The following is a 27,836-nucleotide window of genomic DNA, read 5'->3' as shown; positions in this document are numbered from 1 at the left end:
GGTTGGTTGGTTGGTTGGTTGGTTGGTTGGTTGGTTGGTTGGTTGGTTGGTTGGTTGGTTGGTTGGTTGGTTGGTTGGTTGGTTGGTTGGTTGGTTGGTTGGTTGGTTGGTTGGTTGGTTGGTTGGTTGGTTGGTTGGTTGGTTGGTTGGTTGGTTGGTTGGTTGGTTGGTTGGTTGGTTGGTTGGTTGGTTGGTTGGTTGGTTGGTTGGTTGGTTGGTTGGTTGGTTGGTTGGTTGGTTGGTTGGTTGGTTGGTTGGTTGGTTGGTTGGTTGGTTGGTTGGTTGGTTGGTTGGTTGGTTGGTTGGTTGGTTGGTTGGTTGGTTGGTTGGTTGGTTGGTTGGTTGGTTGGTTGGTTGGTTGGTTGGTTGGTTGGTTGGTTGGTTGGTTGGTTGGTTGGTTGGTTGGTTGGTTGGTTGGTTGGTTGGTTGGTTGGTTGGTTGGTTGGTTGGTTGGTTGGTTGGTTGGTTGGTTGGTTGGTTGGTTGGTTGGTTGGTTGGTTGGTTGGTTGGTTGGTTGGTTGGTTGGTTGGTTGGTTGGTTGGTTGGTTGGTTGGTTGGTTGGTTGGTTGGTTGGTTGGTTGGTTGGTTGGTTGGTTGGTTGGTTGGTTGGTTGGTTGGTTGGTTGGTTGGTTGGTTGGTTGGTTGGTTGGTTGGTTGGTTGGTTGGTTGGTTGGTCCATCTAGAAATGTAGTTTGTAATTGTAATGATTAATATCCCTGGCCTGGAGACTGAGTGTTTGTGTTGCCTTTAATGTTCCTTTCCTCACATTCAACACTCTACACTTCCACAATTACACTTACATGCACGTTCCTATCATATGGTGAAAGTAGTGGCAAAAGATCTACAGAGGTCGACGCCACGAACAAACATTAAAAAAGAGTAGTTTGTGTACTTACAAAGATTTCTGTATTTAACTATGAAAAATTGATATGTTGGACACGTAAAATAAATAAATGGCACAATTTATATTTTCTCACTGATTTGCCTTTCACTTTTACTTCTTGTGATGGGACTTGAAGGACCAGTGGAATTGTCATAGCAACTTTCATCCACTATTACACCACATTTGAAAGCAGCAGGTCACAAATCAATGACCTGAACACTTAACTTGAACCTCAATCACAGTGCCAACCAGTACAGACAAGCAAAACCGGATCATATACAATGATGCACATGCATATCAACGGTATATAGCGAGGGAATGACATGAATCAGGTGGCAGTCAACATGTTAAAGAGGAGTTCATTATATCTGCCCTTATGTATGGCTTCAAAGACTAGAGAGGCATGATCAGCAAATGCATGCATCAGAGATGCAAATGCTGTATTATTCTGACTGGCCAAGTGCGTGATGAGTATATATGAGGATCTTTCAGTATCACCGCTATTGCTGAGAAACTGGAAGAGAGACAGCTTAGCTGGTTTGGGCATGTCAAACAATACGACGAAGATTATCTAGTACAGAATGAAAACTTTTACAATACCCATACTTCATTGTTATTTTTACTGTGCAACTTATAATATCTTTGTTTTTCTAGGTATGTGCCACATCCTTCTTCACTTAAGTATGCTACTGATGTATATAAGAACCAGCCAGGAAGGATAGAGGACTACGAGCCAGGACACTCTTCGATCTCAGAAAAGGAAGCCAAGCAGGTGTGCATACCTACTGAACTAAAAAGCTTTACAGGTTCTAGGAGATGTATATAACTTGTTCATAAAACTTCTTTACTAACAATTTATGTCTTTGATAATAAGATGAGCTAATTAACATTTGCACAAATTTTAATCAAAGAACAAACAAGATGTTGAAGTTTGTTGGCAATTAATATAGTGTACAGTTCTTCTACAAGATGAGGAAAAACTTTATTTCATGAATTAAAGGAGTGTTAGAGGGTACAAATACAAGTTTTTTGAACATAGGAACCATAGGTCTGCGGTGATTAGTTTCAGCACTACACTCGCTTGAAGATTTGAGATCGGCTGCCAACCTCCCAGGTGCTCGAGTGTAAACATGCTACATTGTTGACTTTTTGTTTACGTTTTAACTGCAGACGATGAAAACAGACAAGCATACAGTACCTCATAGCAGATGTTCAAGATGTCTCCTTCCATCTTGGCAGCACAATTCACGTTGACGCAAGAATGATTTGCGTATTCTTCAGGAAACTCCCAGCTCTTCTTGGGCACGACGTGCAGCCTGAACTATCCAGACAGGCGGAAGGACAGAAGGAAAGCCGTGCAGACAGCGCCTTAGCAAAAGCAGTGTGGCTCATTGATGCTGAAGTGTCTCAGATGTAAGCAATCGAAACTCATCGCTGCGGACCTACACTTTCTACATTCACAATACTTGTATTTTTACCATCTAACACTCCTTTAATTTATGAAACAAAGTTTCTTCAATTGATGTAGATAATGGTAATATGGAATTACAGTGAAGTTTATCAAATGGAAAAGTTTCTTTCCAAACCCTGTACAATCAGTCTGTTATGTCCTCAGCCCAGAGGTTGGTTTTAACCTCAAACTAGCACCATCAAATATTCTGCAGTTATACAACCATTGTTAATCAATCAGTTAATCGATGATCTGCATTTAGGGCTGTTGCCCAGGTGGTAGTTTCCCTGTATATTGTTTTCCTAAACTTTTCTTAAATGATTGCAAAGAAATTGGATATTTATTCAACATCTCCCTTGGTAAGTTATTCCAATTTCTAACTCCCCATCCTAAAAACAAATATTTGCCCCAATTTGTCCTCTTGAATTCCAGCTTTATCTTCATACTGTGATCTTTCCTACTTTTAAAGACAGCTCGGAACATACCACTTAATACCAATATAGTTGGTATTATAAATTTACTCATTCGGAACAAATATTTCAGGTTCCCTATGGGAATCAGCATCTTTATCATCTGACATACCACTTATTTGAACAGCTCGTCTCCTCTCCCAAGTCATCCCAGCCCAAATTTTACAACATTGTTGTAATGCTGCTCTTTTGTCGGAAATCGCTTAGAACAAATCAAGCTGCTTTTCTTTGGAGTTTTTCCAGTTCTTAAATTAAGTAATCCTGGTGAGGGTCCCACACACTGGAACCATACCTTAGTTGGGGTCTTACCAGAGACTTATATGCCCTCTCCTTTACATTCTTACTACAACCCCTAAATACCCTCATAACCATGTGCAGAGATCTGTACCCTTTATTTACAATCATATCTATGTGATTACCCCAATGAAGATCTTTCCTTATATTAACACCTAGGTACTTACAATGATCCCCAAAAGGAACTTTCACCCCATCAACGCAGTAATTAAAACTGAGAGGACTTTTCCTATTTGTGAAACTCACAACCAGACTTTTAACCCCATTTATCATCCTACCATTGCCTACTGTCCATCTCACAACGTTATCTACTTATGTCATTTCACGCCATCTCTCCACCGACAGCTTGAAGCATACCACTTAGTCAAGCAGCTCGTATCCTTACTCCCTAGTCTTCCCAGCCCAAAGTTAACAACATTTTTGTAACACTACTCCTTTGTCGGAAATCGTCCGGAATAAATTGTGCTGCTTTCCTTTGGACCTTTTCAGTTTTCATATAATAAGGCATACAAGACATGAGGAGTGAGATAGTTTGCCATTGCTTTCCTCACAATATGAATACAAAGTTAGAATTCAAGAGGACAAATTTGGTCAAATATTCATTTATAGGAAGAGGAGTTATAGGGATTGGAATGATTTACCAAGGGAGATGTTCAACATTATTTAAGAAAAGAATAGGTAAACAACACGTTGGGAATCTGCCAGCTGGGCGACTTGCCTAAATGCAGATCAGTGGCAAATGATTGACCAGAAAGAAGGAACTCATGCAGGGTTACTGGCTCTATGAGGAGCACTTTTAATACCATCCAGACACAGCGGTCATGCTCCAAATGTCGTTACTCAACACCACCCATACCTCAGCAGCCATAAATGAGATTGAGACTTCAGTGGAAGCTGCATTTTACTCTGGTCTGTAATAAGAGACAGGTGTAAAGAATTATTTAGTTGACAAACATGTAAAACATATCTGGGCTTCTTTCATCCCACAATTTCTGATGAGTCCACTGCAAAGAAAGGGAATAGAACATATGAATATGGAAAGTTCTAAAATTATCATTATTTTCTCCATCATTAAATACAGGAAAATTATTCCATAGAATTTATTCAAAGGAAAGTTTTGCATTTGAGGACTGTTTGGAAGTTGACAACTCAAATGTTCTTTATCAGCAAACTTCAATACTTTGTTTTTAAATGAAAAGGGTAATTTTCGATTGGCTATCTTAACAACTGTGGTTGAATTTAGTGCATTTAGCTTGTGCTTAAAATATCTACTACTATGGAAAAATAGTACTATGTAAAGATCATCTGCTTCTTGCGCATTTGGTATGGTGTAGCATTTAGCTGTTTGGATAATTTGTTTTAATTTAGAGACCTCCTCTCTTTCTGAAAGTCCTCTAGTGGTTATTGTGCTGGGTGGCTTTTTGATATATGTGTTTCACTGAATTTGGTGTCTGTGTTCTACAAATTCAACAGATGAGAAGCAATCGCTCATACATCTTCAGTACCTAGGGATAACCTTAAATTACCATAAATAAAAAATGATTACTGGATTAAAGCCACTATGTTTATTTAATGAAGTCGAGCTTTCAGCCAAATTGCACAAATGAGCCACGAAAACCTACGTTCATTACTTACTGGTAATAACCTTAAATTGTTTACTCACAGGTGCCTCTATTTGTAAGGAAATCCAAATCCAACCCCAGGTAGCATGTAATTCAATTTTATTGGGCTTACCTGACTTAGGAAACCTACAGTATAGGGCCTAACCAATTGAAAGTGTCATCCTCTACAGAAAATATGCTTTCAACTTGTTAGAAACTTTCTACTTAAGTCTCTTGCCTCAAAACTATGATCCAAAATCAGTTTACAATTGAACACCAAGTTTGAATCTATCTGTCTGAATCAATAGTTTGTAATAATAATAATATTGAATTCAAAAGCTTTTGGCAGTGACTAGGGAAAATGACTTGCATTATGATGTGATAAATTAAAAAATTCATAATAGATGAAATTATTATTATTATTATTAAGAAAGGATTAGATGAAAAAGATCAGAAGATGCTAAACAATATCAATAGACATAAGGGCAGGGAAGCAAACTCTCAAGATCTCATAAGCTGTCCCAAGAAAGTAAGCTGCAAATCATTATTATTAACTTCTGCAATACACAACTGATCTAAAAACAAGAAACAATGATAATAAATAATATTTTGAACCATGCAGTTGCCATGTACTATTTTGTGCAGTTTTTAGCATTGATAATTGCTTTTACAATTTTAAATTCTTGGAAATGTGATGACTTCCTAATAATAATCTTCTAATAGATTGCAGTTTAAGTTTATTGTAAATAATATATTTAAATATTGACCTATACTATATCACTTTTGCTCTCCTGCATTAAATCCTCACAGTTTTCAATTGGAATAGAACACTTCTTACCATTTTAACAAATTTTACTACTGCATTCAGCAGCCTGAAGATGGTTTTCCATGGTATCCCATTTTCACACCAGGCAGATGCTGGGGCTGTACCTTAATTAAGGCCACAGCCACTTCTTTCTCCATCCTAGCCCTTTCCTATTCCATCATCACGATAAGACCTGTCTGTGTCAGTGTGACATAGAGCAAATTTTTAAAAAATTAATCCAATTTGATTTTCAAACTTGTTGTTTAAATGTAAATTAAATTTATTGTTAACCTTCTACTCTTTAAACATACTGTGTGGGACATAATTCTCCCACCTCCATTCGTAATGTGGTCTCGTGGATGAACTTCACCAAGTATGCTACTGGATTGAGAAATTGCTTCTCATCAGTTTTGCTGCTCCCAGTTTTCCCTCTCCAAAAGTGTTTATATGTTAGTATTCATTATTTGTACATGTGCTGTGTTGTTGATAGTTGTTTCCTTCATTTCAGTGGTGGGACGAAGTTCTGGAAATATTTGATGGGGTACGAAAGATTTGTTCTATAATAATAACTACTAACAAAATAAAATACTTTGTAATTTATTGTTAACTTTTAATTCATCTTGGCTATTTTGGTAAACATTGCATTGGTAAATATTAACATCATACTAGAGTTTCCTTGATATTAGTGATAGGTTTCCTTGGGAGAATTCATTCACAGGAAACTGGTTAATGTGTCTCATTTGCTAGACTAACCGACATATCAGCCTACTAACAGTAGATGCTTGTCATCGCTGGGTGGGAGTCTAGCATGTAAATTGGGAAAATCAATATTGTTGAAAATGCATGAAGTAATACATGTGAATTGGACAGAATCAACAAAGAGCCTGGCTTAAAATGCAAAGAGTTGCATAACAAGCTAAGAACTCGCAATTTATTTAACGTATTGACACTGCAGTATGTAACAAAGCTAAAATAAAGAGGCAATTAAAAGGAAATACATTTTCACCTATTTGCTTCAAACATTCTGTGATCAGTATAACTGGTGTTTTGAACTTCATTGCTTAAATTGTAATGCCTTGAAGATACAAAACTTATTAGCCTTTTCGTCTGTGTAATTTTGAAGTTGTCTTTAATTTGACTCAGTTAACTTACAGGAAAATTGTTCCAAAAGCCAAACGTTCAAGTAATTGGAAAAGTAAGAAGGCATGTCTGATAGTGAATGATATCTTCTTTACAACTTTACACTGCTTGTACTGGTAAATTGGAAGCTGTCGCATGAGAATTCCTCTGTAGTGTGAGTTACAGTGCAACCTTCCTCTCAAAAGATGGCATAGTTGCTGATAATTTAATATGCCAGGACATTATTACTTTTGCCCTTTGAGAAAAAAACATATGAAAGGCCGTAACTGGTTCACATTTATTTTCAAATTCTTACATACCGTACTGTACCGTATATATTTATTTACTCTTAATAGAGATTTGCACAATCACCTAATTAAAGAATATTTTCCACTAAACAATAAAGCAACTTAATAATTAATGCTGAGTTCAAGTTACTTGACTACAAGAGTTCTTTTACAAGCTAAAGTTGATATACCAGTAAGTGCTAATTTTTTCTTAATTGTTGTAGTAGACTAAACTATACAGATGATCATCACCACCATCATCATTATTTTCTTCCCAATGACCCATATGTAGTTGAAATGGAATGAACCGACTTCTCTCAATTTCACTGTTTGCATTTTTTAAACCACCCATCATCCATTACTGTGATCCAGTCCATATCTCATTATCTTATTTTATAATTTTATTAACAAAGTTCATCTATTGTAATGTGGGTCTTCCTTGGCCTTTCCAATTATCAAATTATACTCGGCAAATTCTAGGAACTCGGCTAATGGTCTGAGTTATCAGAGAAAAACCTAGATACTTTTCTTGCAGAGAATATTGAGAACATTGGAAGTTTTATCACTGCTTATGTGATAGGATGGACTATAGAATTCTTTGTAAAAATCTGACCATTTCCTGGAAAGTAACAAAATGTACTTTCTAGTGAACTGTTAACCATCACTTAGCTATCTGTATGGTACGGTATAGGAGAAATAATAAATGAATAAGTATATAATAAGAGATATTGAACCAGGATGTAAATGATTAAATAGCCCTCCCTCCACCCTGCCTTCATCTCTTTGAACGAGTCCTCAGTGTGTTTTAGTATTTTTAGCTTAGTCTGTAAACATTACTTCAAAGTTTGGTCACAAGTAGAGCTTTAGAAAAAAAAAACACATTTTCTTTCTTAGAAAAAAATATTTACATAATTATAATGTAGCTATATACTGAATTTAAAAAAGCAGGAAAACTCATGACAATTTTTATGAAAACCACACTTACTGCTGAAATAATAAACATTAGGAACACACTACTATTCTCTTTGAAGTTGATTAAGTTTTACTGTCATATTAATACCAAGCATACTTTTATGATTGGTTCACAGAGTCAAAAGAAACCAACCTGTTTCTATCCCGTATCGCTTTGAAGAAAACTGAACAGCTGACATGTTTATTGCATTTGCGATATAGCCCCTCACATATTTATTGAAGGTCAGTTGCATTTTTCTGTCCATTATGTGTTTATGAGCAAAAGCACTCTCCCCACATTTGCATTGTGGCCAGAGAGAGATGAAACTCAACTCCCTTTAATAATTCACGTTACCACTTTTCTGACTTATGTTTGAGTCACAGAATATTTCTGATATCAGTGTGCTTGTGCACATGCTCATTTGATCATCAGTGAAACATTACTGTTCTCTAGCTAAATTCAGGCTTAGTTCAATAGAAATTTGAATTACTGAAATCTGTAATGTTCTTACAATATTTTAAAAATTAAATTTTTTTTAAAGTAATCCTGACCCTTACCAGTTCTAGTTTTCCAGTATATATGGCAACCCTACGAGAAGGAATAGAAATCATCCTTGCCTGAAAGTCATATGGTATGATCAACTACCTAGCATATTTCTCATAAATAGCTTTCCTCCCACCTATGAGTATTTCCCAATGTCACCCAGAGGCTAGCTCAAACAACCTGCCTTGAAATTTGCTATGCTGACGAGGCTTGTTCCATTTCACACACACAAGATTCACATTGTAAGAAAAGAAATTGGTTTTCCTAGAGTCTAGAAATGGATAACTTTCCATCTTTTACAGATCCTAGTATCCTTCCTTATCCTCTGCTTTAAATCATCATAATATTATCTCACTCTAGGTGATATGGAGCACATTTCATAGCTATAAGGATTCTATAAAAAAAAATGTAATAAAGTGCAATTTGGCATGAAATGTGGATTTTACACTTTTCAAGCATTTAATTATTTTTTCCAAAACAGCCAAGATGCAGGATATTTTGATAAGAAATCTCACTAAAACTATTTTTATAAGTTACCATTTAAACTAACTCCTGCCTACTTTTCTGTACTCCAGTCCATTGGACTATAAATTTGAGAGTTCATTCATTTAAAAATTTGTCATATATTCTGATAAATATTTTGTAAATATTTTAAATGAACATTATAATAATGTCATTCATGGCAATTTTTAAATCAATTATAAATTTGGTATATTAAGATTTTGCTTTAGAATCTCTAGCTCTTTACTGTGCATTCATGTACTCCTGATCATCTTTTATGTGTAATATGTTACCATTAACTGCACAAACTTACAGTTGGCAGGGGAATTAGCTTGTTCATTCTGTAAGATCTCAATATACTCTCATTTATTAACTTTCCTTTCATTTTCTTGTTAACATTCCTTGTATTGTTGATTGTGACTTCAGAACTAATTTTCATTCCAGTGAAGAACATGTGAGGCCATGTGAAGTCCTAACTTCTATAAAACATAGGAACATATTGTTCAAGATGACAAATACTGTCTGAATTTATAATCTTGACCATTTTTTTTTTTGTAGGTCGGTTGGTCCATATTGACAAAATACAATAATCTCTCTTAGCAGCAAGGCTCCGCACACTCGTTTGCTGCTGCCGATAGATGTTCACCTGAGCTTCTATATATTTGCAGTCAATACAGATTGGTGGGAAGCCTGGCTGACTAACAATGGGAAATATAAATAATATAGATTCGCCTTAGACAATAGAAGAACATTTCAATGTATTGATAAAAGAACAAAACAAGGGACTGTGCAATAGAGAAGTGATAGACTATTTAACATTTTGAAAATAGTGAACAAGTAAGGTTCTGGTAGTGAACTTTTATCTTATATCATGACAGTTGTGTCAAATGACAAGCATATGTAATATAATAATATTTTAACAGTGTACTGGTAACCAATATATTAAAGGTTATGTATTTCAATTATTTTAGGAAATATGTAATAACAATAGAATGAAATGTTTTAATATACTGAGAGTATTTTGTAAGAAGACTGATGAAGGGATTAGAATAGAATCCCAAAACATGTACTGAACTAAATAAAATGTAGATAAAGATTTGTTATCACAAATAAGTATTGACTAGGCAGACCCATATAACACAGATTAAAATACTGTCTGATACAACTGATAATAGAAAGTAAGACAGAATGGAAATGTCATCATGGGTGGAGGAGATGAATCTGGTCATGGAACCTCCGAAGTAGTTCCATGTTCACAATATAGCAAACCTGACATAGTAAGTACAAAAATAGAGATCACTACTTCATGATAACAATCAACGTTCTGTGAGGAAATGGCACTGAAAGAAACTGGAGAAGAATGTAGATAGTATCCATAAGAGCTCAGAAAAGGAATAGCTATCTACAGTGAGTTTCTCTCATGGGTTGGCCGGCAGGCGCGCCCAGCTTATCTGCCTTCCGTTGACTCATCACTTCTCATTACACAGTACAGTGACAGCACAACAGCACAAGAATGCCCACACTTCACAGTTCAGGTCCATTCCTAGAACGTGTATTAAGTGTTGATCTGTCACTTCAACTGTTCTGGAGTTGTGAAGTGTTACTTTGGGGTATTATTCTCATAATGCCTCCACGTGTGTACATCATCATCATCATCATCATTGCCAACTCCAGTTTCCCGGGTGTGGTGTACAAGTGCTCGCCATCTCCTACTGTTCCAGTACATCCTCCCATTTGTGTCCTCCCTCCTCCACATCTGATCTTACAGTCTCTATCCAGCATTTTCTTGATCTTCCCTGTGGTCTTCTTCCTATGAGATTAAGGTCAAAATATTTTCTGGCAGGTCTTTCCCTGTTCATTCTCATTATGTGCCCATACCACTAAAGTCTGTGTTTCTTTATGATACTGGTAATAGGAACCTCGATACCAGCTACTTTCCTATTCACTTCATTTCTGATCTTGTCCTTTCTGGTAGTTTGGTTCATGGTTCTAATGAATCTCATTTCAGTTGCTTGGATTCTACTGAGGTCTTTGTTTAGTAGGGTACATGTCTCTAAACCGTACATGAGGAATGGTACGAAGTAAGTGTGGTTCATGATTGTTTTCGTTTTTTGTGGTATCTTGCAGTCCCAGAGAAGATTTCTGACTTGACTGTAGAAGTTTGATGCTTTCTGTGTCCTGCTGAGTATTTCCTGCCTAACAGTGTTGTCTTTTGAGATGGTGCTGCTTCCGAGGTACTTGAAGTGGGAAGCTGATTCAATTTTTGCTCCTTCCAGAAATATATTTGAGCTTGTTCCTTCCCTGTTGATGGTCATTTACACTGCCTTTGTTTTGCTCATCTTCAGTCTAAAATTTATGAATGTATTGTTCCATTCGTTAAGTTTCTTCTGAACTTCAGCTTCTGTCTCTCTCCATAAAAGCACATCATCAGAAAATACCAGGGCGTTTGGTTCACTGTCCATTTTCTTGATATATTTTATGACCTTGTCCATTACTGTTACAAACAGGAGTGGTGACAGGGCACTTCCTTGCTGGACACTTCTCTTTGTTTCAAACCATTTTGATCGTCCATTGTCTATCTGGACACAGCTGTAGCACTTCTGGTGTAGCATCTTGACTTTTTCAATTAAGTACTTTGGCCCCTTTAGGTCTTCCAGACATTCCCATATCTTGTTTCGAGGAACACTATCATATGCTTTTTCAATGTCCATAAATGCAATCACAAGATTTCTTCCATATTCCCAGTACTTTTCTGTCAGCATTTTTACTGCAAAGATAAGATCCACAGTACTTCGACCTTTCCTGAACCCGTGTTGTTCTTCCTCAAGCAAAGTTCCACTATCTTCCTAAGTCTCATTTCTATGATCTTTTCCAGCAGCTTCAGTGTGTGTGACAACTGCGTGATACCTCTGTAATTTCCACATTTCCGTTGGTTGTCCTTTTTGAACAGTGGGATGATGACTCCTTTACTCCAATCTTCTGGGATTTTCTTTCTTTCGCAAATCACTGATAACACTCTATATAGCCAATTCAAGCCTGGTGTGTACATGGTAGAGAAAAGGGTATTTATGTACGATAATTATGTGAAAACAGAGTCTTGCAGGAAAGTCGTTAGGCAATTTGTAACACAATTTCCAGGTGTACACCCTCCACATAGAGAGACCATATGGAAACTCACAAACAAATTGAGAGGAACTGGTTCTTTACTCGAAAAGAAGCAAAGTGTTAAAAAACGTGTACCTAATGAGTAAAAGTAAATGAAATCACAGAAAGATTAGAACATACGCCTGAAAAACCCCTAAGATAACTTGGACAAGAAGCTGGTGTTATGAAGAGCTCAGCATGGTGGGCTACAAAAATGTTAAAATTGAAACTGTACACAATAACTGTAGTATTTTCTTAATTCTTAATTACTAATGTTATTAATTCTTATTTTCTTAATTGCAATTGTTATCTCATATCACCTCCTCTGCGAACCATGTGACCTTGCTGCGGTGGGGAGGCTTGCATGTCCCAATGATGCAGATAGCCGAGCCGCAGGTGCAACCATATCGGATGGGTATCTGTTGAGAGACCAGACTAACGAATGCTTCATCGAAAGGGGGGTAGCAGCCTTTCGGTAGTTGCAAGGGCGGCAGTCTAGATGATTGACTGATACGGCCTTGTAACAATACTCAACATGGCTTAGCTGTGTTGATACTGCTACACGGCTGAAAGCAACGGGAAACTACAGCCGTAACTACCTCCCGAGGACATGCAGCTCTCTCTGTATGAATGATATACTGATGATGGCTTCCTCCCGGGTAAAATATTCCGGAGGTAAACTAGTCCCCCATTCGGATCTCCGGGTGGGGACTACACGAGAGGGGGCGATCATCAGGAAGAAGGATACTGACATTCTGCGAGTCGGAGCGTGGAATGTTAGAAGTTTGAATCGTTGTGGTAGGTTAGAGAATCTGAAAAGGGAGATGGATAGACTAAAGTTAGATGTAGTTGGTATAAGTGAAGTACGTTGGCAGGAAGAACAGGATTTTTGGTCAGGCGACTACCGAATTATCAACACAAAATCAAACAGGGGAAATGCAGGAGTTGGTTTAATAATGAATAAGAAAATAGGGCAGCGAATAAGCTACTACGACCAGCATAGTGAAAGAATTATTGTTGTCAAGATAGACACCAAACCAATGCCCACCACAATAGTGCAGGTCTATATGCCTACTAGTTCAGCGGATGATGAAGAAATCGAAAGAATATATGAGGAGATAGAAGATTTAATTCAATATGTAAAAGGTGATGAGAATCTAATTGTGATGGGAGACTGGAATGCAGTGGTAGGCCAAGGAAGAGAAGGTAGTACAGTAGGAGAATTCGGATTGGGACAAAGGAACGAAAGAGGAAGTCGGCTGGTTGAATTCTGCACTGATCATAATTTAGTCCTTGCCAATACTTGGTTCAAACACCACAAACGACGGCTGTATACGTGGACGAGACCTGGAGACACTGGAAGGTATCAAATAGACTTCATTATGATTAGGCAGAGATTCAGAAACCAGGTGTTGGATTGCAAAACTTTCCCAGGAGCAGACGTGGACTCTGACCACAACTTGTTGGTCATGAAATGCCATCTGAAGTTGAAGAAATTGAAGAAAGGAAAGAATGCAAAAAGATGGGATCTAGACAAGTTGAAAGAAAAGAGTGTGAGAGATTGTTTCAAGGAACATGTTGCACAAGGACTAAATGAAAAGGCTGAAGGAAACACAATAGAGGAAGAGTGGAGAGTCATGAAAAATGAAGTCAGTAGGGCGGCTGAAGAAATGTTAGGAAGGAAGAAAAGATCAACTAAGAATCAGTGGATAACTCAGGAGATACTAGACCTGATTGATGAACGACGAAAATACAAGAATGCTAGAAATGAAGAGGGGAGAAAAGAATACAGGCGATTAAAGAATCAAGTGGATAGAAAGTGCAAGGTAGCTAAGGAAGAATGGCTGAAGGAGAAGTGCAAGTATGTCGAAGACTGTATGGTCTTGGAAAAGGTAGATGCTGCATACAGGAAAATCAAGGAAACCTTTGGAGAAAGGAAATCTAGGTGCATGAATATTAAGAGCTCAGATGGAAAGCCACTTCTAGGGAAAGAAGACAAAGCAGAAAGATGGCAGGAGCATATCCAACAGTTGTATCAAGGTAACGATGTAGATAATTTGGTTCTGGAACATGAAGAGGCTGTTGATGCTGATGAAATGGGAGGTCAGAGTTTGACAGAGCTGTGAGTGACCTAAATAGGAACAAGGCACCTGGAATTAATGATATTCCCTCTGAACTACTGACTGCCTTAGGAGAAACCAGCATGGTAAGGTTATTTCATTTAGTGTGCAGGATGTATGAGACAGCAGAAGTCCCATCCGATTTTCGGCAGAATGTTGTTATACCTACTCCCAAGAAAGCCAGTGCTGACAGGTGTGAAAACTACCACACCATTAGTTTAGTATCTCATGCCTGCAAAATTTTAACACGTATTATTTACAGAAGAATGGAAAAACAAGTTGAAGCTGAGTTGGGAGAAGATCAGTTTGGCTTCAGGAGAAATGTAGGAACACGTGAAGCAATCCTGACTTTACGTCTGATCTTAGAGGATCGAATCAAGAAGGACAAGTCCACGTACATGGCATTCGTAGATCTAGAAAAGGCATTCGATAGTGTTGTTTGGAACAAGCTATTTATAATTCTGAGGATGATAGGGATCAGATACCGAGAACGAAGAATTATATACAACCTGTATAAAAATCAGTCTGCAGTAATAAGAATCGAGGGCTTTGAAAAAGAAGCAGCAATCCAGAAAGGAGTGAGGCAAGGCTGCAGTTTGTCCCCTCTCCTTTTCAATGTTTACATAGAACAGGCAGTAAAGGAAATCAAAGAGAAATTTGGAAAGGGAATCACAGTCCAAGGAGAGGAAATCAAAACCTTGAGATTTGCCGATGATATTGTTATTTTATCTGAGACTGCAGAAGATCTCGAGAAGTTGCTGAATGGTATGGATGAAGTCTTGGGTAAGGAGTACAAGATGAAAATAAATAAGTCCAAAACAAAAGTAATGGAGTGCAGTCGAACGAAGGCAGGTGATGTAGGAAATATTAGATTAGGAAACAAAGTCTTAAAGGAAGTAGATGAATATTGTTACTTGGGTAGTAAAGTAACTAACGATGGCAGAAGTAAGGAGGACATAAAATGCAGACTAGCACAAGCAAGGAAGAGCTTTCTTAAGAAAAGAAATTTGCTCACTTCAAACATTGATATCGGAATTAGAAAGATGTTTTTGAAGACTTTCGTGTGGAGCGTGGCATTGTATGGAAGTGAAACATGGACGATAACTAGCTCAGAAAGAAAGAGAATAGAAGCTTTTGAAATGTAGTGTTACAGAAGAATGCTGAAGGTGAGATGGATAGATCGAATCACGAATGAAGAGATACTGAATCGAATTGGTGAGAGGAGATCGATTTGGCTAAATTTGACGAGAAGACGAGATAGAATGATAGGACACATCTTAAGACACCCAGGACTTGTTCAGTTGGTTTTTGAAGGAAGTGTAGGTGGCAAGAACGGTAGGGGTAGACCAAGGTCTGAATATGACAAACAGATTAGAGCAGATGTAGGATGCAATAGTTACTTAGAAATGAAAAGGTTAGCACAGGATAGGGTGGCATGGAGGGCTGCATCAAACCAGTCTATGGACTGATGACTCAAACACAACATCTCATATCATGCACGGATAAAGTGAGCGAAGCGCTGTCCTTGTTGCTATGCCGCAGAGCGGGCAGTGATGAGTCAACGGGAGGCAGATAAACTGGGCACACCTGCCAGCCAACCAATGAGAGAAACTTACTGTACATGCAGGTTAATACCATTATTCAGTTTAAAAGTAATGCTTTATATCTCCTGCCACAAAACCAAAGCAAATTTATGAGGTATCATCTCTTTTAAAGAAGTTTTGGCCATTGATAGTAGTATTTTAAAACTGAGTATAAATATAAACTTGGAATTTCTAGATCCCTTCAATTAAGAAGCAATAAATTAGTATCATGACCAAAAGTCTTGTAGTGATACCTTATCTCCAGTGTATTAAAAACATTACATACCAAATCGCTAACATCTACTGCATACACTAAATAAAAGCTAGTTTCAGTACTTTAATAACGAGGATTGTTTTCCAGATTTCTCTTTTTTTTTTTTTTGCTAGGGGCTTTACGTCGCACCGACACAGATAGGTCTTATGGCGACGATGGGATAGGAAAGGCCTAGGAGTTGGAAGGAAGCGGCCGTGGCCTTAATTAAGGTACAGCCCCAGCATTTGCCTGGTGTGAAAATGGGAAACCACGGAAAACCATCTTCAGGGCTGCCGATAGTGGGATTCGAACCTACTATCTCCCGGATGCAAGCTCACAGCCACGCGCCTCTACGCGCACGGCCAACTCGCCCGGTAACCAGATTTCTCAAAAGAGCCCTTGGAATATCAAAGACAACCAAATTCTGACTGGTATATATGCTTACAAGAGAAACGTTCTTAGTAGAAGAAATATCAATCTTAATTTGCCGTACCAGAACAGGTCCCATCGAGGTACTACGTGTGTTCAGATCATGACTTGATGACTGGCCAATACAAACATAAAATGCAGTACTCCACATTAAAATTTTTAGATTCTTAACCTGAGGCATCAGAACACAGAATATACTTGCAGAATGGATTGTCAATCCATTACTTTTGCAGTGAAAATGAACAAGGCTGTGCATAACAGCAAATAGAACGACAATATTTTGCGTTCTCGCCATGCATAGCGTATCTGTTTCTCCAGCATGGTTCATAATACTTCGGACTTGATTCTTTCCTCTTCATTAATAAAATTGACGACATAGGTCATAGGCTTCTTGTATTCTTGACTTTTAGCAATCTATCTTTCTCTTATCCATCTATTTCAGCCTCAAACTTTTGATCATACAATAATTATTGTATGCTAGTTGTAATTGTTAAAAACCCAGCTTGTACTCGGGGTGTTACAAATAGAGAGCTAATGAGCTTTTTCTACATTGTAACTAAAAAAAAGTGTTATAACGGAATGAAAATTAGTTTTCAGTTACCTTTCTGTTGAAGTGCACTCACCATCTCTGCCTATTACTGTTCATCTTTCTACTGTAGCGGGGAACTGTTTCAACTGACAATTTTTGTGTTTTTGTTTTCTGTGGGTTGTTTAGTGGTTGGACACTCATGCTTCGCCTCCCAATTACCGCTCCTTACTTGCAGATGCCGTCTACCAGAGAGTAAGGACCTAGCACTCTTATTTTGGTCTGCTCCTTTGAACATTTTTTTCTCTGCTACAGCACCTATTTTTTTGAAGTTTTACCATAGCATGGATGCTTCATTATAGCCACCCTTTCTGATTCTCATCCGAAGTTTAGGTATAAGAAATGTACTATTGTAAATACATGCTCTATCCTCTATTTTTTTAAATATTTGCTGTGTGAAAAAAGTTAACCTTAGGGATACTTTACATTCTGTGAAAACTTTGCACCGCGTCCCTGTAGGAGAAATTTGACTCACCACAATTGTAACTGTTCTAACAAGAAAAGGTTTAAAATCAATTGACCAATGAAATAATACCTTTATTTATCACCAGGTAGTTCATTATATGCTGTATTCCAACTGGATTCATGTTGCCATTTTTGCTCCATGTCCGACGTTTTCTAATCCATGAATTAGAAAATTGACACTATTTTATGAAAGTCAGGTGTCACCAGAGCCCTCTCGGTTCATTTTCAGTTTTGACCTAAGGTAGATAGATGCCATTCCTGATACATGATTTTTTTTCAGGTGAAAATTCTTCTCCTGTAATCATCTGGATTTGAACCTCAGCTATCAGGGTGGAAAGCCGACAACTGTGTCCCGTTGCTAATTGCCATTATTGTCTATTTTGTAACTCATGGACAAGAAAATGTAAGAACATGGAGCAAAAATGGTGACATTAATTTCTTTTCTGAATATAATAGTACATACTGAGATGTGGTTGTGGAAAATGTGACATAGGCAGAAAGAATGAGGAACTACTGAGGAGAGTAGAGAAAGAGAGGAATCTGATGAGGATGATAAAGAGGAAGAAAATATTTTGGATGGGTCACATGCTATGAAGGAATTGTGTACCACTGAAGATCATGGAGGGGAAAATAGAAGGAAAGAGAGGAAGAGATTTGGAATGTTAACAGATGAAAGAAAGAAAGAAAGAAAGAAAGAAAGAAAGAAGTTACCATTGAATGAAGGAAGATGCTCAGGATCAAGAAAACTGGAGTGTTCAATTGACACCTGTCTGAGGACAGAATTGAAGAAGAAATTAGGTATCTGGTAGACAAATGAGAGTATGATTTTGTTACAAGTTATAAATTTCAAATTGAGGTCTGTATTGAACTACATATAAGCTCATGAAAGAATTGTCTCATATAAGTCCACATTTTCAATATACTTTGTGATTTATTAAAAATCAAAATTGAAGTTACATGTTAAAATAACGGGACATATTTCACCTATAATAAAACAGACTATGAAGGAATTGTGTACCACTGAAGATCATGGAGGGGAAAATAGAAGGAAAGAGAGGAAGAGATTTGGAATGTTAACAGACGGAAGGAAGGAAGAAAGAAAGAAAGAAAGAAAGAAAGAAAGAAAGAAAGAAAGAAAGAAAGAAAGAAAGAGAAGTTACCATTGAACTGTTAATTGTCCTTAACATTAAAATTAAAGTGGTAGACTAGACATAAGGCTAAACTTAAAATGTTACATAAAGTGGCTTATAACATTAAAAGAACTATTACAAGAACACACTTATTTATATAAAATGAGCACTTGAGTGTGATTGACATTTGTGTTGTGTCATTAAAACATCATAGTGGGTAAAATAATGGTTGTGTTGGTCTTGTTTGACAGTTAATATTTGAAAGCACTCAGGTACATTTGTATACGTATTCCTAAAACTTGTAACTTCTTAGGAATAAAAAATGTGACTGTTAATTAACGTTGTAATTATGGCAATTCAAAATTGTGAACTCAAGAATCAAGATAGCAGATCTTTGTTTGTATGCATCATGAAGACAGAGCAGCCCTCTATGGCTAGAGTAGAAGAGGCGACTTCAAGAGAAAGTCCTTCCTGTGGCTGGATATGTTTTAATGCAAAAGAAAGTTCGGTTTTGGTGGGAGTATAGTCACTTGTCGTCCACCCTTTGCTGCCAACAGCCTGGGTGCTGCAGTGTGTTGATCTGGCTGTCTAGTGCAGTTTCATCAATAGAGCAACAGTGGAGTTGATTTAAACCTTTTGGCTTTGTTAGAACAGTCATAGTCATGGTTGGACAAGTCACAGTCGTGGTTGGACATGTTTCTCTTTTGAGGATGTGGAGCAAAGTCTTCACGAAACATGAAGATTTCCTGCAGCTAGCCTCTTCTACTTGGCAAAAGAGATCATGTCTTTAATAAAGTTTTAAACGATATAGGTCAGTCTAGCATTGTTTAATGAAATCGTTTCTTTTGAGGGGATGTGACATAGCTGCCGGCTTACCACCCTGACAACTGGGGTTTGAATCCAGCTAAGTGTGGGAGGTAGGATATTCACCTATAAAAACACTCAAGAGTCAAGGTTAGGATGACATCTGGTCTTAAACCTCTGTCAAAACTCAAAATGAACCTGGGAGGCTCCAGTGACCCCAGAAATAACTGTTTATTTAATTAAATATATTTTGCAAAATCTATTATAATTTCTATTGAATGAGTAAATTAATAAATCTTCAATGTTGACGTAAAGTATTTAATGAAATTAACAAGTTATAGAATTAAACTGGCTTTCACTACTTTTATAATAGTAAATGAGCTAACCTCATTGGGGTACTCTCAACTATTATCTGTGCAGCCATCCTCAGGTTCCTGTCTCAGGAGCAGATGAGCACCGAGCAGTTGAAAGTGATTGTATTTAATTTACTATTATGACTAAACATCTAATGAACGTACTTTTTAGCTAGCTGAATCAACTTTTATTCTCACCTTCCAAGGCTAATCCATGTCAATCAATCACTACTCCATGGAAACATGATTCTTCTGACTTTTGATTTCAACCATTTCTACCTGAATTTTCATCATTTTGAACATGCATTTCAGAAATACACATGCTCCTCATACTCTGAATAGGCCTCACTAGTATCTTATCAAACAAACTTGGTTTGGAAATCTTCAGATGGTTAAAAACATAACAGTGGTCATCAATACATTTCTTTCTCAGAAACTTATATTCTCTAACTAAAACTATTTTTGAAAATATTGTAACAAGCTTGGAGTTTTTCTCATAATATTGATTTTAAATCATGAACCATAGAGCCTACAGTTTTGTGTTGAATCCAAACCTTTGTGACCTGACTTTTCATTTTGAAAATAAGGTTGTAAACCATGGCAACCTTTGTTGATAAACTAGCAATGAAATCACTCAGTTATATGGTAGATTTCTTTTCTGAACCAAATTCTTTCTTTATTCTTAGTATGACACGGAATTTTAGGGGAAGTACCGGTATGAAAATTGGAGTGAATCCGTTCTTTGACATTTTTTGTTCCTACCTCCAATTTTGACGACAATAATTTGTGGATAGCTTCTAGGTCCATACTAAACATAATATGTAGTTTGACATTACGAATTCTCCAAGTCAGCATTTGTTCTGCACGCATTGCATCACTCTGCATTCTGCTCCATTATCTCTGAATTAGGGTGGATAATAATCCATTATAATAACAAATTAAGTTCCTATGGGGAGACCAACATTCATGTCTTATCAAATGATAAAATCAAAATTAAACAGTACAGGCTCCTCAATGTAAAATGTATTTTGCCCTAATATATCAGTGAATTCATCAGTTAGAATGGCTCATCTTTGTAAGATGTTGTCTGGAGGGAACCGTTATCTGAAAGACCAAAGTAATTAAAGGTATTGTTTCCTTGTTTTATTGAAAAAGATGTTTATTAAATGTGGAACTTCATTCACATATCTTTCATCTTAATGTTGCAAATGTTCAATTTTTAAATCATAGAATTGGGATGTATTTTTTTAAGATCTTCAGTTTATTATTGTTACAGTGAAATAAAACTGTCATTTTAGTAGACTTTTGGAAAGTAGCAAAAATGTAAATATAAAAGGTAGCATCAACATATGGTATTAGCACTCTTAAGTTACATTCATTTTTTTTTTAGTTCTCCTATGATTGTCACCATTGAAATATCAGTTTTCATAAGACTTTGATTTGCGTAAACATTCACAAGTTCATTGTTTAGACAACTACCATTTGTCTAAATAAGAGATCGTGCTTTTCCAGTTGTTTCTGATATCACATCTCTGAACATTCAACTGACAGGAATTTAGAAGACTTGGAATATTCAATCTATTGGTAGTTTTACATAGCTCAAAGTGCAAAACCACACTTTCACAGTCATCTGATATCTCTTTCTGCAAGACTACTACATGAGAAACAGTAGAAAGTAACAATTGTAAATTTTAAGTATCATTCTTCCATAATGCTTATTAAGGAGAGACATGCACGAAAATTCATTGATTTCCTAAATTCTCTATAACCCTGACACTATTTGAGTTAGAATCATGAAACTTTGCACATTGATGTAAAATACATTGTTATTAGTTATAAATATGAATCAGGTAATTTAGATTAAAATTTTTTGAAAAATATATTTTTTCAAATTTGAATTTAGGTCATATTGATGTACCTTTTCTCTCAATAACGGTGAGGTCCTGGACCTCGTAATTTATTTTAGAGATTTCTAAGAACTTGGTTATTTAATGCCTGCAGGCGTTTCTAATTTCATGCCTATTTTGTTTTTTAAAAGTAAATGAACATTTCAGTTTGAAAAGTTCACAAAAATTATATATACAGTGAAACTCGGTTAAGAAGTTCCCGCATAAGAAGTTTTCCCGCCTAAGAAGTGTGATATTCTTGGTCCCTTGATCAGTTGCATTAAGACATATGTATATTTTTCCCGTTTAAAGTGTTCTGTTGTAAATATATTTCCCGCTTAAACAGTTCAGATTTTAGAGCCCCTTGAGATAGAAAACGTCCGCTCAAAGCAGCCCGTGGTTAGAACCCTCCAGTCTCCGCGCAAGTTGCACCCTGTGTTAGACCGTGCGCGCGCTCGCGGTGTGTCTGTCTGGTGTCACGGAACATGTGCGGGCCTGCCACGGCCATATGACGTCACGCTATGACAACACGGACAGCAGATGATCACTCTCGACTTGTGGAATCGAATCGAACCCATCAGTCAAAATTTCCACTCACCGTTCCATCTAGCGGAATAAAATCGAACGGGATTCTACGTAAGAAACAAAGTACGCAATGAACGATTTGATAAAACTTTAATGCAGTAATTTGCGGGCCGCGACAGGGTGAAGTCATTAATCGAGGTGGCCTAAACATTAATTAAAAACCGTAAAGTGCATTTGCCCACAACATTACTGTTAACCTACCACAAAACTGAATATTCTAACTTGTCTGATTTTTCATTCCCTTGCTTATTTCCTTCCAGGCATTCTGTCTTACGTTGTTGCAATAATACTTGTGGGCCTTGCCGTAGAGGAAATTACGTTTTTGAAGTAAACTGATAAGATTTTCCGTGTCTATTATTAGTGAGGTGAATAAAAACAACTTCGCGACTCTATGCAGGAAACAGCCGATTTGCCAGCAGCCAGCTGATACACATGCCGCCAAACAGCCGACCGAAAGATCCCGATCGTTTACGAAGTTGAACGAATGTTGATAGCCAACTGGGTGTTGAGGGAGGCACACACAGGCATTGCAATACCACGTGTTGGCATAAAATTGAAAGTTATTTTTAATTTTACCTTTATACGAGCTAAACATTGTATTATCGTGTCACTCGTAATTATTACATCGCATTATTAGAACGTAGCACAAGGATGAGGAGACATCAAATAAAATTCTCGCGGGGAAAGAAACTGTTTACGTTTAGATGTGCTAGCGTTGCTACTGCACCTTTATCTCTCCCACGTAATACCCCGGATACATTTCCATGCACTAATTTCTACCAACTTCGAACCTGTGTTTCTTTTCTTCATTACCTATAGCATGAAGGGGATTGAAGCGGGAAAATAAACTCAATACTGGCTTGGCCATGCGGTACTTGTGAAACAGCCAGAAACTACGCCCGTTGCCGTGACAACCAGTAGGAATGCAGGGGCGATTTAGGCCTAGGTTCTAAGAATCTCTTAAGAGTAAGTTGCTAGATTTCCCATTTGCTGCCGTTATCCTTGAAGCAGGTGTCAGGGGTGTGAGGAAGATAGAAAGCACATGCTAACAAACTAGTACACGTCTTGTCTTTGCTTCTTGTAAGCCTAAGCTACGGATTGCCAAGCATAGTGTAGCGTCGTAATTAGTATGAATAGGAGTAGGTGAAGTTACTTGTAGCCTACTTGTAATATCAACGTACAAGCTTTTTAAAAAAAGTGAAAATGAGCGCAACTCAGAGGAAAGAGATCAAGCGAAAGGCACTAACAATAAAAGACAAAGTGGAGATTATAAGGAAAGTGGCGTCATCTACACTTTCTCGTGTTGCTTTGGCAAAGGAGCTGGGGATGCCGCCGTCTACTTTGAACGATATTATAGCGAAGAAAGAAGAGATCTCTGCTTCTGCAGGGAATACTTCAGCAAATTGTAAGGAAGTTAAATCTGAAAAGTACGATGAAATAGAACAAGTTCTGCTAATATGGTTTAAACAGCAGCGAAGTTTAAACATACCTTTCAGTGGGACTATTGTGCAGGAGAAAGCCACATGCAAATTAAGGGTACCTTTTACCGCGTCGAGCGGGTGGCTGGAACGCTTTAAAAATCGAGCCGGCATCGTTTACAAAGCCGGCCCCGTGGTGTAGGGGTAGCGTGCCTGCCTCTTACACGGAGGCCCCGGGTTCGATTCCCGGCCAGGACTGGGATTTTAACCTGGACCTGGTTCGAGGTCCACTCAGCCTACGTGATTAGAATTGAGAAACTATCTGACGGTGAGATATCGGCCCCGGTCTAGAAAGCCAAGAATAACGGCCGAGAGGATTCGTCGTGCTGACCACACGGCACCTCGTAATCTGCAGGCCTTCGGGCTGAGCAGCGGTCGCTTGGTAGGCCAAGGCCCTTCAAGGGCTGTAGTGCCATGGGGTTTTTGGTTTTCGCTTACAAAACAATTTGTTGCGAAGCAGAGAGTGTAAGTTCGCAGGGAAGGGAAGTGTGGAAGGACATGGTTCTGCCTGCTAAAATAATCAAACCTTGCAACGTTTTTATATAACTTAATATGTTCCCTTCTCTTATCAAATATATTTATAATATGGTATGTTCAATTATTTTACTTTATCTCTAAAAATATTGTCATGATAATCGAATTTTTATATTGTGGCTTTCTGTAAGCAGCTCTTATATATCGGCCTATTTCGGTATTGTTCACAAACAAGGAAATCTGTTGGCTGTGTGTTTCACATGTATTTCAAAGTATAGAATAAGTTTTTGGGCATTACCCCTTTTAAGAAGTTTCCTGCTTAAGAAGTTTTTTTTTTGCAGTCCCTTGAAAAACTTCTTAACAGAGTTTCACTGTATAAGAAACTCTCAAGTCTATAGAATTACATATTTTGCAATTTCCTTGCAGGAAAGAATGTTATAGTGTTCAGCCTGCCTGTCAATCAAGTTTCAGATTGATACCTTTTGAAGTTCAAGAGAAAAGGTACATCTGACAAGGTAAAATGAAGTCAGGAAATGGCCATTCAGTTTGACAATACACAATCTCACACCGTATCACTCAAATCAAAATAAACTTTCTGCGGTAATCGCCATGATGGACCAACTGGAAATGATGCTTCACACCCTTCTTCAATACCCCTAAGTATGATACCATCAACTGCTAGAGTAAACAGATATTAAGAGTTCAGCAAAGATGAAAAATAGCAATAAATGAAGAAGGGGGCATGGCACCTGATGCACATGTATTGTAAGAATTTAAACTGTTAAGTGCCCTTAGGTACTGAAGTCAACCAAATACTTTTGAGACTAGATTCCCAACATAATACGCTAGCAGTTTCAGCAAAAAGAAAAAAATCATCATTTTGAGGGATTTTGTGCACGTCTCCCCTTAATACTTTAATTCTTGTTCAGTTCAGAGCTATGTTGACAAGTTTACTTACTCTATTAATGAATGAAATATCTTCAACATTTTTAAAAAGGTTAATATTGAATGCCCAGTACTGTAGTACTCTAGGATGAAGTACTGTAGGTACAGGGCTACCTACAGCTCATTATTGATTAAGAAGCAACAATGTGGTTATATCACATTTAAGGGCTCTTAGCTACACACCAGTGTGACTAAATATTGAAAGACCTAAAGACCTTTTAACTTAAAATGTGAATGTTCATGGTCTATTTCTTGGAAAGACTTAGGAGATGTGTCCAGTTATTCAAACAAATAATTGTTCGTATTGCGAGATCATGACTTTAATTTCAAAAACTGATATATGTACCTTAATATTGCTTCAGTATCACCCCGTGTTGCTCTGAGTGTTTCCCTGGATATGATATGTATGTGTGTGTGTTGTGTGCTTTTCCCATGAATGCTCACTGTGTGATATGTTCATCCACATTTGCTTTTAGATTGTTTATTCATAAGATCATCAAAACTTGTATGACAAAAATGGAACAGTTAAATGTACAGTTCATTTGTGTAATAACGTTCATTAATTTTTTTTTCTGCTGTACTTTCCACTACTTTTTAAATCATGTATGATGCACATTAAAAAAACTGATTACCATTAAATATTTTGACTGTGGTATTATTCAAACACAGCTTGTATACAGGTAATATAATCAAGCTAGGAAAGGAATAATGGGGAGAAAGATAGGATTAATGAGGCACTAGAATAGTGAACAGACATATCATAATTTGACATGACAAAGGAGAATATTTTGATGTTTCTATCAAGGTGAAAGAAAAGTTACCTTTTACCAGACATTGAAATATTTGTCCTTATTGTAATCCTCCTCTATAATGTGTGTCAATCACATCCTTTTCTCTGTCTGTCACTCTTCCTTCCTTTGTCTTATTAAGTTTTTAAATTTTATTTATTTATTTATTTATTTATGTATTTATTTATTTATTTATTTATTTATTTATTTATTTATTTATATATATATATATATATATATATATTTATTTTTATTTTTTATTTTTTTACAAAAAATTTCAAACATCAAATGCAAATATCTATGGATATCAAGGCATACAGATTTATATAGTCAGCTTTACACTTTGTAAGCTGAAGCAGGGCTCTTCCACTAGATTTTGAAATGGTGTTTCATAGACATTTGATGTATTGTAGATTTGTCACAGTCTGCTTCCACTGTATGGGCTGCCAGATTGTTTGCCTGCATTTGGTTCCAGCTCTGCCATAGACTGAACACTAGTTTGAGGGATCACAGTTATCCTGGGAAGGGAAGAGTCTTCAAGTCCCTTCTCTCATCTGTACTAGAAGTTACACGCTTCCCACTTCAACTCATGCAGATGATGATGTCATCATTGAGCCTGCAAAAACAGCTATCTGAAATATTTCAGCTTAGAACTTTCACTGGAAAGGTTCTGTGATCTAAAGTTCAATATTATGTGAGTTTTACCAAAGAATTCTCATTATTAATGATATATATGCTGCAGGTCAGTATTTCTTCAACAGCATTATCACATGGCCATTTCTGCTGGTGCAATAATGATATCAAAGATATAGGGCACAATCACTTCTTTTCCAATTCACTTGCGATAAATTACAAAAACACACCAGCTTTCCAAATGTTTAACTCCTTGGCTGAATGGTTAGCGTTGATCCCTTTGGTTCAGAGGGTCTCGGGTGCGATTCCCAGCCAGGTCGGGGATTTTGATCGCATCTAGTTAATTCTTTTGGCTCGGGGACTGGGTGTTTGTGTTTGTCCCAACACATTCCTCTTCATATTCAGACATGCACCACACTACCAACCACCACAGAAACATGCAATATTGATCACATCCCTCCAAATAAGGTTGGCGTCAGGAAGAGCATCCGGACGTAAAACAGGGCCAAATCTACACGTTCGACACAGGTGTGGGGAGAAACGATGGAAGAAGAAGACATACCAGCTTTTCAGATGGTCTTCACGAATGTTAAGTTCATGGGACTAAAATTAAATATAGAAAGCCAGGAAGAAGTTAGGGATGGAAATATACAAGATAAACACAATGGCAGATTGGAGTAGAAAGAGGGGGTTAATTGAAAGGAATGAGAGAGAAACAGTTTAGGATAAACCTTACATCTTCACATACTATAAACTACAAATAGATGAGCTATCTACGAGATCCATACTACCAGAGATGCTACTCTCAACGGATGCGATGTGAATGGAACTGGTAGTGATGAGTGATCTTCTGAACCAAATAGTACTGAATATTTTGTACCCTTTGATCAAATTCATGTACTTTTTAAAAGTAGTAGGCCTACTATGGTCTAAATTGCAAGATTTTAAAACAGAGAATTTCTTTCCTAAAAGATGGAACATTCAGTGTTCGCTTTACAATGCGCACCGTACAAAGAAGAAAATGAGACGAAAACGTTCTGTTCTAGGTAAGACTGTACATCTAGCAGCCCCACACTCTCCCACACTGACCTGCCTTAGTATTGACCTTTATATGCATTAGATTTCTACATTCAGTTTCATCTATTATTTGTTTTTTCAGTGGACATAGTTGTCCCAAGTCCCTTAAATGAAGCCTCAGTAAGCTTTGCCATAATTATGAGTTTGTGTATGATGATCAATAGCTGATTTCCCCATTTGGATTATTTTGACATCTCA

At 37.2% G+C, this 27,836-nt stretch overlaps 1 protein-coding gene across 1 annotated transcript in view; it reads left to right on the top strand.

Moving 5' to 3' along the window:
* Positions 1-27,836, top strand: part of CAP (Cbl-associated protein) — an 822,384-nt gene that overhangs the window by 605,650 nt on the left and 188,898 nt on the right. Inside the window, exons 14-16 of the mRNA XM_068228905.1 lie at positions 1,538-1,655; positions 6,012-6,044; positions 17,150-17,215. Of these exons, the coding sequence (XP_068085006.1) occupies positions 1,538-1,655; positions 6,012-6,044; positions 17,150-17,215 (217 nt within the window). The remainder of the gene's footprint in view (positions 1-1,537; positions 1,656-6,011; positions 6,045-17,149; positions 17,216-27,836) is intronic.

The sequence above is a fragment of the Anabrus simplex genome, chromosome 8 (genome assembly GCF_040414725.1).
Source record: "Anabrus simplex isolate iqAnaSimp1 chromosome 8, ASM4041472v1, whole genome shotgun sequence".
Classification (NCBI taxonomy): domain Eukaryota; kingdom Metazoa; phylum Arthropoda; class Insecta; order Orthoptera; family Tettigoniidae; genus Anabrus; species Anabrus simplex.
Note: the sequence above shows the minus strand (reverse complement) of the source record. Positions and strands in the feature narration are given on the sequence as shown.